The sequence below is a fragment of the Branchiostoma belcheri genome, unplaced genomic scaffold (assembly GCF_001625305.1).
Source record: "Branchiostoma belcheri isolate BF01 breed outbred unplaced genomic scaffold, Haploidv18h27 scaffold24, whole genome shotgun sequence".
Taxonomy (NCBI): domain Eukaryota; kingdom Metazoa; phylum Chordata; class Leptocardii; order Amphioxiformes; family Branchiostomatidae; genus Branchiostoma; species Branchiostoma belcheri.
In genome coordinates, this window is record NW_017803843.1 from 1681580 (window position 1) to 1693424 (window position 11845).

The 11845-nt window shown below is 42.9% G+C and overlaps 1 protein-coding gene across 1 annotated transcript; it reads left to right on the forward strand.

Moving 5' to 3' along the window:
* Positions 1-5853: 5853 nt before the first annotated feature.
* On the forward strand, positions 5854-11833 carry LOC109471067 (ESF1 homolog). The gene is given in 15 exon segments (XM_019770255.1): positions 5854-5996; positions 6397-6912; positions 7083-7352; positions 7603-7721; positions 8182-8292; positions 8542-8702; positions 8894-9138; positions 9472-9645; positions 9964-10106; positions 10407-10503; positions 10758-10834; positions 11176-11343; positions 11523-11559; positions 11562-11601; positions 11603-11833. Coding segments are annotated over 14 exon segments (2307 nt in total). The 5' UTR covers positions 5854-5996; positions 6397-6449; the 3' UTR covers positions 11805-11833.
* The last annotated feature ends 12 nt before the right edge of the window (positions 11834-11845 follow it).

Sequence of the window (11845 nt, forward strand, 5' to 3'; positions counted from 1 at the left end):
CTATTAGAAATTCCTTCCCAAAAGACATTTCAGTATCAGCCTGGGGTGTTTCCGTGGGCGGAAACGAATTTTTCATTCTCATGAAGCTTCAGACAAATGATATTACTTTCTGGTGGCATATTTGTGAGTAGTGGGGAGGAAATAGGGTGTACTGGTTACATTCCAGACGCGTTTTCTGCTTTCTACCCCGAGGGCAGATCTAGTTTCTGGGAGCGTGCGTGTATCATATCTAAGGTGTGGGAGGATCGGTCTCTCTGGTCCTATTGACTTCATAGTGAAGTCAGTATGCCTAAAGCGCTCCTACTTTATATATCTTCTTTGGATGAAAACATAGATGGATTGGCAGATTGATGGTTGAATGAATAAATGGATGGATGGATGGCCCGATATTTCTGTTCCTAACATTCGTTGCTCAACAATATTCTGACTGTATGAAAATCACAGCTCTCAGTAGAAGCGCTTTCATTCATACCCATATCCATATTTCAAAAGATCCAGTGGTTCCAAACCGGATTGTCCCACAGCACCATCCTGGTTCAGCACCAAGGACAGGGCACATCTGTGTTGCCGTTCTCACAATCACGGGAAACCCGAACCTGCCGTGCTTAACGTAACGACCATCACTTCTTGCTGGAAAAGGCGGCATGACTACCAGACCTAAATCAGTGACATTCACAAACAGCATCGATAGTTCTTCTCGGATAACTCCTCCGCAGTTGGTGCATATTACGTGTTGATGTATTAAGCCAGAAAAATGAGTAATTATAATGCACGGCAGATATGCACGAACCGAACGCAGAAATCCTTCACATTCATCAGGAACAGGAACCGAAGACTCAGCTGGACAAAGATCGAGGAGTTCACTTATATGATTAATGGGGCTTCAACGGTGGCCTATCAGCTATTGTTACCTTTTAATGAGGACCACCGACACCGGCGCACAGGTGGGCCGTCATGACGTTTGGTGACATCTTCAACCAAAACGATCAGCCTGGGGAGGCCATAATGAACCACGGCTGGAACGAGGACACCCTGGTATGTCCATGTCCCAAAAATGTTTAAAATTTGCGAAATTCAGCGCTGTGTGTTCGAGGCGACACTGCAGTATGCAAGGGACAAAATTGTCTACACTGCCTGAAAGCGAGAACAGCGCTTTATGCCAGATCAACACGGTGACGAAAACTGCAGAATGGGCCAACAGTACCTACTGGACAATCTCAAACGTAAAGATTTCTAGACCCCTTTTCACACTTCCTTGTTCCGATTTAGAGTATGATTCCTTGTGTCCTGCATAGCGCCCTATCTTTGCGTATGGAGCACTCCTTAAACTCAGACCAGTTTGTGTTCATAATGTGTAGACATATTAAGTTTGGGATATTTCAAAAGGCCTGGTACAGGAATGGAAGAATGTATGTAGTTTGAACCCTATTGCGTGAATAATGATCATGAAAAGGCCCACGTCATAGGAACGTAGTAAAAATGTACTGTATACAATTTGTTTGCAATATATTGCCATCACTAGCTTCAGATCAAGACTAAAAGATCCATGAAAATAATGCCTGGTAATGTCTCCGATTTATAAGAAAACTTCAAATCTATAAGTCTGAAATGATTAACCATCAACCGAAGGACATCTTCACAGAAAAAAGACATGCAAATATCTTGAAATGTGTTGGTGGATGTAGGAGAATAGCTTCTATTGGCTAAACAAGATGTTATTATGCTTTATTCTCTAGTGACAGGATTAAGTTACAGATAACACCGAAAGGTCAAACGTGACGTCAGCTCATGAGATATCTTAGTGATCATGTTTGGGAAGATCCTATTGCTTTAGTGGATCTCATATAATCTCGGTTGAAACATTCAGTCTGAATTCCGGTGCTTTTAAAAACTAAATAATTGTAAGATAAATGACCAGTAATGTACAACACTTTCCTCTGACACTTCACAAGCCACAACAGACGCAACAAAAAGAACGTTTCTGCTCTCATCCCAGTTATACTTACAGGATATATGGAACGCACTTTCTCGTTTTTGTCTTCGAAGCGAAAAGTTTCCATGCTTTGGTTACAATGATTTCATCAGATGTTCTATCATCACAATTGGATGTATTTACATTTCATGTATCTACGTACATAACTAATCAGTACTTCCGCCGTGTTGGTTTGCATTCATTTTGATATGCCTGCCTGCGTTTTCAACAGTCTTGAGAAAATCATTCTATCTCAAGCAACTATCCAAAACGCATGGACTAATAACGTAGCCAATTTGATTGATTTCCACCAAATATATAAAAATAATTCTTCTAGTACCAAAAGTTTGATACATCGGCGGAGTAGAAGGCTCCACTTTCAACCTTGGAATATCTAATTTGCGGCTTGGCATTTCGCTGAGTGGCGGCGGTATGCTGCGCTACCGGCGCTCCTGCTGAAATCTAATAACCGTTTAATTCCCTCCAAGAGCGCTCATTTTACCCATATCACCGTAAAAAGCATACCTGAGCTGAGGTTTTCGCGTTGCTAAGCAACGAGCTACACATGCCGCCTTGGGGTAAACAAGGCGGTTTTATGTCATGGTGGAACCGAGGGGCAGCCGGCCCGACTGTGAGATGAAAGGTCTTGGAACAGAAAAGGTTCAAACAACAGAACATTTCCGCCAGTGTATAATTACTGACGACAGGATACGTGGGTTTTGTGAGGTTGTTACGAAAGGAAACGCCGCTACTGCAAGTCGAGCAGTCCAGTCACTGGTAAACAAAGTCAATAAAAAGGTGATTTTGAAATAGACCTGTACTAGTATTTATGAATCTGATCTAGGTAAGAAATCTTTCAATATCTTTAGGAAAACAACGCAATGAAAGTTGAAATGGAAAAGGATTTCTAAACATAAGTCGCTGGTAGAAATATCTATTACCCAGCTTTAATAGTTACGTTTGTCCCTGCTCTTACATCAGTGCACACGAGTTCTGTACAGGTGGTTTTGTACTATTGAAACATGCCGATACTAAGTAATCAATACGCTGTATCTGTCTAGAATTAAAGATCCGTACCCCGTTACCTTTTGCAACTCGAGTCAGCAGAATATTAATCAAATAAAAGACACACATCTCTTCTGAAGTAATGCAGTTATCTTTACTAATCTTATTCTCAGAAAGTTATATTCTCTGATGATCTGGCAGATCTGATCTCAGCGCATTACAGCTTGCGATAGATTTTAGAAAAAAAGTTAGTCTGAAAACTCGCCTTGGTCGCAGATATATAAACAGCTTCCTCAATCAGTCATTACCTATGTACGTAATACAATATCTACGAGAGTCTTGGTGGCAGTGTATGGATCTACGTCAGTCGTGTCGCCCCTGCAGTGAACTCCCCTGGAGGAGTGTGATAAAGTCCAGGACCGCAGCTGAACCGCCGTCCTCCCGCCACACTCGGCACCAGCCCGCCCCCAGGACCGGCCAGGCTGGTCTCAGGTACCGCCTTATCAACCTTCGACTTCTCGGCTGTGGATGGAGTGTTTTCAACGGGACAAGTTCACGACGAAAATACACAGGAAGTAATGGGGCTGTGACATGATAGCGTGGTACTTGACTAATCTTATAGCTCTAATGCAGTACTTCGTGCTTGCAGTCAATCTCCCGAAGTTGCATAGCTGATATTTGAGAGAACGACACGAAACAACACGAAATCCTACAGGTCATAAAAGTGTGTGTGTGTGTGTGTGTGTGTGTGTGTGTGTGTGTGTGTGTGTGTGTGTGTGTGTGTGTGTGTGTGTGTGTGTGTGTGCGTGCGCGTGCGTGCGTGTGTGTGTGTGTGTGTACTTGATCTAATCTCTAATTTCTGTAATTTTGTTTCAAAATGTCAACGTGAGAATTTTAATTGCATATCCTCAGAATTGTACATTTCTACCGTTCTACCGTTCTTTACTTTATGGTTGTGATGGTAGCCATCAATGAAAATCACAGTGAACGTTGTGTGCCAATCATCCTTAACAGATATCTCCAGTTCGATTAATCCCTATTAAGATATGTCAATTGCCGAGCTCATTTACCCTTCTGACCCCAATCTCCGAGTCGTTCCGCTGCATACAGATGCCGGCATTACTCCCGCGGCATCCTGACACGACATGCCGGATTCCCGGAGATAACTAACCCAGCGCGATGCAGGCGACACCAGAAATGTTTTTACATCGCTCGTCGTCATTCGTTAATCGCAGCCTCCGATGCGACGGGGACGTCCCTTGTCACTTCAGCAAATTGCTGTCACACAATGATAGGTTTTTGCTCAGAGCGCAAATAACGCCGTACCCTCCAACCCACTCGGTGTTCTACAGGTGGGGAACTTGAAGGTCAGGCAAAGTCGTGAAGTAAAGTTGTGAGGCGCCCCTGCCGCAGTGTCACAGAAACACGACACCTGATGTAACTAGGGGAGTTGTGGTATCAAAGTCCTCTCTCCCGGTGGAAGCGTCTACGTTCTTTCTACCAACAAACGGGGCACTGCGGCTATCGCAGAAACAGTAGTAGCTAGATAGCTAAAATGTTTCTTACTCACAAGTAAGAAGATTATCTCGATTCAACATTCCATTTCGTAGCCGGGAATCAAGTATAAACGCACTTGAAACATAAGTGGAATGCGGGGTTCTTATATAACAGATTCCTGAGTTAAGTTGCTCTAGGCTCCAATTATGCTCCTAAGAATCGAATTGCCTCTCAATTCTTTTATCCTGCCAACTCTAAAAAGATCGCAGGTTTCACTTATCTACAGCGAGTAAACACGCCGGCGAACTGCGATTGATTTTAAAGGTCGTCTTTTACATAACGCCCGACTAGGCCGTGGAGTCATATACAGAGGCCTGCAAATCCCCCAAGGCGATGATGTAAGGTATCATAAAAACACCGCTCTACTGCGACAAGAAACGAGTATCACCAACGGTAATGTATCTATCATTTGCCATCAGGGAGATGAAGCCTCCATTAAGATAAGGACCAGCGAGATGTCAGTGATTGTCAGTGTCAGAACGCTTGGCGGCTACCTGAGGACCACTCCAAGCGTGTCACAGCTCATCTCTCCCGAGTTTATCCCCGGGTAGCTGTCAAAGCTACGCCGTTTTCCCCCGGGGTAATGAACCAGCTTAGGAACTAATTGGGTTCATTCGTAAATTTGATACTGTCAATACAATATGCGGAGACATGAGATGGAATACTGATCCGCCCGCATAAGCGTTAACAAGCTTCACAGGACATGGTGTTAATTTGCACCGCTTGTCCTTTCGTTTGGAAGACATGACAGCGTCGCTACAGTCGTAACCATCGGCAAAGACCAGGAAGATGGGGTTCAGACCTCGCGATATCGATCATCAGATTTCTCCTCCCTCCTTTTTGGAAAATACATGTGAGCATAATGTGGCACTGAAAGGACAGAAGACAGACAAGAGCACAAGAGGAAAGGCATTCATATCTTTGGAACCTTCATTTTCCCTGCTATTCAGGCATACGCTGTGAAAAGACATATTTGTCATTTTATTGTTTGATTTCTGTTGACAACATATTCTTAACAGCAAGACAGACGATAACAGGTGGCATAAGCTGGTAACCTCTCTGGCACCCAGCATCAGTAACGTTACAGATCACGAGCCCCACCATGCGGCTTTTGATTAATATGCACCAATTACTGGACTAAAGTGCTGTCAAATATTCTGTCGGCTGACGGACGGGGCTCACCATCGTTGGCACTAACTTAAAACGAAACGTTGATTTACTAATAAATGTGTCTTTCTCGTTTGATCGGGACCGCTATTAAACATGGCTATACGGCATGTACGAAAGTTACGATGCGCACAGACTTGTGGGTAGGTTAGTAAAGGCCTGCCGGAAGCGGAAGTAAGCAGACCGGCGGTGACCTGAGGAATGTACACACGTGTGTTGGCAGGATTTCGTTGTTTTGATCGAAAGTGACCATTCCTGGCCGACTTTGTGCACCTTCATAGTACAGAGGAATCTGGTAAGTTACGTCAGTCTTTCAGATGTTGTCGAACGTCGATGTATTCGCTCTATATGCTAGAAGCTGGGAGAGTGAGGCATGGACGGTGTGGGAGGGGGGCGCAGTTGATGCGTGTGCAGTCTTGCTCAGGAACATACTAGAAAGACGACCCTCGTGCTACTTACTTTAGGTAGACAAGTTATGTAACAGTTTCAAGCTAGAGCCACGTGATTTCTCCTTGGAAGCCAGTCTTGACAAAAAATTCTGTAACATTCTATGGTCAAATTTCTTAGTAAAATGAGTAGAATCATTTATGAGGCAGGCAAGCCTGGACCATGGAGGTAGCTCTTTTACCTCAGGACATTGTTGTCAAGTTTCAATTCAACAAAAAGAAGTCATTTGTATTGATGATTGATTGCAGTGTTGCTTTCTGCAGTTCTGTGCAGTAAGCAGACGTTGAAGAATAATTTCATCATGGAGGATCTGAAGAAAGACGGTCGTTTTGCCCACATCCCCAAAGACCCGCGCTTCCGCATCGTGCCCAGCCATGAACGCAAGGTCAAGGTCGACAAGCGCTTTCAGGGAATGTTTAAAGACAAGAGGTTCAAGGTCAAGTACCAGGTTGACAAAAGGGGACGTCCCATTAACAGGACATCTAAGGAGGACCTGAGGAAGTTCTATGAAATGTCAAGTTCAGATTCAGAGGATGACAGCGAGAAGGATGTTAGAACAGGAAAGTCAAAAAGGACAGAAAAGAGGAAATCATTACAAGGCAACACAGAATCAAAGACAGAGAAGGAAGCTGTGAAAAAATCAAGAGATGTAAGATTTGATAGTATTGATAGAACTGCTCAGAAAGCATTAGACAGTCATATCTCAGATGACGACCAGGAAAGTGATCTGGAGAGTCCTGGAGATGAAGAAGAAAGTGACTCAGGTAAACATCTATACGCTACAAGCTGTAAGTTATATGTATGACATGTATGCAGAACAACATTGTAATGTTACATCTAGTTATTGTGGGCATCTTCTCAACACACACACTTTTAAAACTGAGAATTTCTTCCAGAACTTGAAATATGTATGATCCCATGTGTTTTACAACAGGCAGCAGTGGACTTGATCAGCCAGGAGATGATTGGTCAAAAATGGAAAAGCTGGAGGCAGACAGCAGGGAGGATGGAGAAGATGATGATGATGATGATGAAGATGAATCTGATGAAGATGACAACAGTGATGAGGATGAGGGAGCCAATGTTGACTTGGCTCGCGGTGAAGGAAACATGGAAACCAGCTCGTCTGACTCTGAGCTGGAGTTTGATGAGGATGGGTCGGAGCATGAGTGGGGAGAGTTGGATAAATCTGCCCCTACTACAGGTTAGTGTTGGAACATATACTAGTACTTTCACCATAGTTCATGGGCCTTTGTAACTTCCTGTGCTAAAAGGAGGAAATTATCTGGGTAATTCATGTACAGGTCAGTCTGGTCTGTACCAACAAGGATGAAAAACAACCCCTTTGATAATATGTTCTGTTGAGTTATGTACTAGTAATACATCCCTAATGTGGCACATGAAGCGTACATATACTTCTGACTTCTGTTGTATCTTCTGAATTGTCCATGTAGAGAAGCCCACCCACAGGTTTGCTGTGTGTAACATGGACTGGGACAGGATCAAGGCTGTGGACCTGCTGGTGGTCTTCAACTCATTCAAACCCACAGGAGGACTGGTCAAGTCTGTTAAGGTACTGTCAGACCAAGCTTCTCTTTACAATTCAAGATTGTTTTAGAAGTATAACAGCAGTATGCTACTCTTACTGGTAAATGTAGAGCTCACACTCACTCATATGATGTAAAATGTTTTGATGATACATAAGTAAATTTAAAATGACTCTCAGTACAGTGTTCTAGACGACAAACTATTTAAAGCATTATGACAGAACATGTTGAACATTAAAACATTATGACAGAAACAAAAGGTTGTTGAATAGATGGTAGAGTTTAGCCTGTGTAACACAAGCTCTTGCCCGCAGGTTAATGACCCCCACCCAAGCGGGGGCGGCACCTTCGGGCGGCAGCTGCCAGGAGTGCAGTTTAGTGAGGCTAGTCTGAGTTTAATTGAAAAAATGTAAATGCCATTCATTCTCAGATTCAAGCTTTTGCTCTAAGTATGTTTGACCGTGTTGTTTTCCTTTCCACCACCAGATATTTCCGTCAGAATATGGTGCCAAGCGATTACAAGAGGAAGACTTGCAGGGACCAGCAGAACTGCTAGGGGGAGATGACAAGAATGAAGAAGATGATGAAACAGAACAAGTGTGTACTTCCATTCTTCAGTATGGTGTAGCTATCTTGGCTTTGTAAAATATGCAAAATAGTACATTGGAGTCAATTCCAACTGACCAGTTGAACTGTTCAGTTCCTTCAATGTATGTTTTCAGCATTCCTGTATATATTGTTTTGTAAGTTACATGTAGGAGCTATCTGGTTGCATTAGATATTACAAGAAGTTGTCTGAAGCCTGGCTCAATACTTTTAACTAACATTTTTCACTATGCTGACCAGGGTTCCAAGTACAGTACAGAGAGACTGCGCAGGTACCAGCTGAACAGACTGAAGTATTACTACGCTGTGGTGGAGTGTGATTCTGTACAGACTTCTGCTGCCATCTACAAACAGTGTGATGGGTTAGAGTTTGAGCTGAGTGCCGCCACAATGGACCTCAGGTGAGGATTCCTGTGATGTGTTTTTAGATAGGAAATGATTTTAGATCCATCTTGTGCTTAAAACTATTGTAATGCTTTGACCTCTTTGCTAACACCCTAGGCTGTTTTTGCTTTACTTTCCTTGGTATAACATATCAGTGTTCTTTGTTTCTTGAGCAAAATTACAGCTAGATAACCCCATTTTTTCAAAGATTTATCCCAGATGACATGACTTTTGAGGAGCAGCAGCCGACCCAGGTGGCCACTGACGCGCCGCCGATGTACAAACCTTCCGTGTTCTTCAACACCGCGCTGCAGCAGACCAGCGTGGAGCTCACGTGGGACGAGACCAACAAGGAACGACTCGATGTGACCATGAGGAAGTTCAAGGAAGAAGACATCGACAAACTGGACCTGACAGAGTACCTGGCCTCGTCCAGTGGGGAGGAAGATGCAGGTAAGGAGAGATGGATTTCTGGAGAGGCTTACATGAACATTATGCAGCTATATGAGATGTAGCATTTTAGTAAAAATCAGGCAGTACATAAACAGTCATATAGGACAAGCCTGTTATGTGCTATTTTAGACATTATGACTTGTCTTTAGAGCTGTTTTAAGGAACTGACTATTTCCTTAAGTTTATGAGTATGAACCACATCCCACAGCCCACATCCCTCTCTTGGACTCAACCATGCATATCACTTTCTGAAGTAAAAGCTGTCAGGCTGCCCCATCTCCACACTTCATATTATAGCTACAGAATTAAACTCTCTTTCTAACTGTCCCCAAGGCTTGGTCAATCTGATTGGTGCATCAAGTGATGATGAGGAGCAGGAAGATGATGAGGAGGAGAAGGATGAGGACCAGATAGCCCAGTACCGCGCCCTGCTGCTGGGGCTGGATAAGAAGGAAGAGAAGAAGGAGTTTGAGAAAGACATGGAGATGGAGGTGACATGGGAGCCTGGTGGGTGTAGATTGTGTCAGGGACTACAATATTGTTTATGATAGTGTGTTGAACAGCATAATGTTTACCTTAGGAACATATAGAAAATAATAATAATAAAGTTCTTAGAGAGGTGTGCAAATTGCACATCATTTCATGTTCAGCAATGAATTAAAGAATGCTGTTGGGGACAGGTGTACATTCAGGGTTTTGTTGTTGCTTCAAACCTTTACAGCAGAAAACATGCTTTGTACAGCTCAAGGCCTGTTCAGGCTAATGATATTGGGATAAAGAAAACCCTCAGTATGTCTGATAAATTTTTCTCCCAATGCTCCTCAGGTCTACGTGAAAAGGCAGAAGACCTTGTTAAGATGAAAACTGAAGACAACAAGAGCACACCCTGGCAACAGTACCTCGAGAAGAAGAAACAAAAGAAGAGGGAAAGAAAGCAGGAACTGAAGAAGATGCAGGAAGAGAAAAAGGTTCAAACTAGTTTGCTATTGCTTCACTTTAGTACAACACTGGATGGAAACACTAGTATATAATGTGGGTGTGAGATTTGATGTATGCACTTCATTGTCAATTCACACAGTAGAAATTGATTCTGTTCAAGCTCTTTGAGAAGTAAGCACAGGTTATAAAGTACTCTCATCATTCTTAAATCTTAATTTATAACATCCAACAACACTATGATGTCCCTTGTACTGTGACTGGGAAAAGTAGTGCTTAGCATTTGTCGTCCATTCATTCCTGTGTTATTACCCCCCATCTGTCCATCCCAGTTTGAGGAAGTGGAGGACTCTGATGAGGAGGACCTGCCTGCAGGTGTAGACCTGGGGGACGACTACTTCAGAGAGGAGCTGGAGAAGTTACAGACAGGTGGGGAATATGGAACCTGTTGGATATTTATTGTTGATTTAAAGAGCTGATATTCATTCTTTTATATATCCATTTTGGTCTTGCAAGCATTTCTGAAAGTCTAGGGCTTGTAGTTGTGAATTTGTCAAATCTTTCAACAAAGCCTGCATATACCATTGTACCACAATATAGTTAGACACTGGAGAAAAATAGTCTTACTGGCCATTTTGTTTCATATATGATGTTTTAATGATGCAAATGTGATCACTTCACAGATGACAAGTCCAAGAAGAGAAAGAAAAGGGAGAAGAAAAAGGTGGAGGAACCCACACCCGAGGAGAAGAGACAGAAGGTAAGAGAAGAATGGATGTTGCCTCATGTAACTTTTCATGTGAAGATTTTTTCATGCAAACTTCTATATGTAGTATTGTGGTATCTAAGTGTGGAGCCTAGCACTACCCTTCCTTGTATTCCTCTGGAGCAATAATGGCATGCTGAGACATGACGGATTGACATACAGCCCTCTTGTTCATTATCCAGTATTCTTTGAAGTCCCAGATGATCTACAAAACTGAAAAAAGTCACTGGCCAAGTGCCAGCTACAACATCTGGCTTAGGTCAACTGTATGCCAAACAACAGGACCCAGCCAATGTGGTCATACATATTTTATTTCTTAAATCGTAACTCTTCAGGCTGAGCTGGAGCTGTTGATGATGGATGAAGAGGACAACAAACAGCATTTCAACATGAAAGACATCATTGAAGCTGAGACCCTGGCAGACGTGAAGAAGAAAAGGAAGAAAAAGAAGGACAGAAACACAACAGATCAGCAAGGGACAAAACTGGAGGACAACTTTGAGGTAAATGACAGTTAGCCCCTGACTAATCATACATACCAAGAATTACAAACCTTGTATTCATAGCATGAGCGTAGGCTGGACATCACTTGATAAGAACAGAATGAATATTGCATTGCCAAATATCAACTTACATGTATTCTTACAAGGATTATCATTGACAATGTCATTCTCTCCACCAGATTGACATACAGGACCCCAGGTTCGAGGCTGTGTACTCCTCCACCTGTACAACATCGACCCATCTGATCCTGGCTTCAGAAACCAAGGCCATGGATGCCATCCTGACTGAGAAGCAACACAGAAGGGCAAAGGGCAAGAAGAGGAAAGTACCAACAGAGAAAAAAGTTGAGCCAGAAAAGCAACAGACCAAGAGACCAGAAGCCTCTCTAGACAAGCTGGTGAAGTCAGTTAAGGCCAAAACTAGTCAGTTCCAGGCAAGGAAGAAAATGAAGTCTTCTTAGCAATTTTACAGCAAACCAAAATTGACTTAAAGGTACTTGCA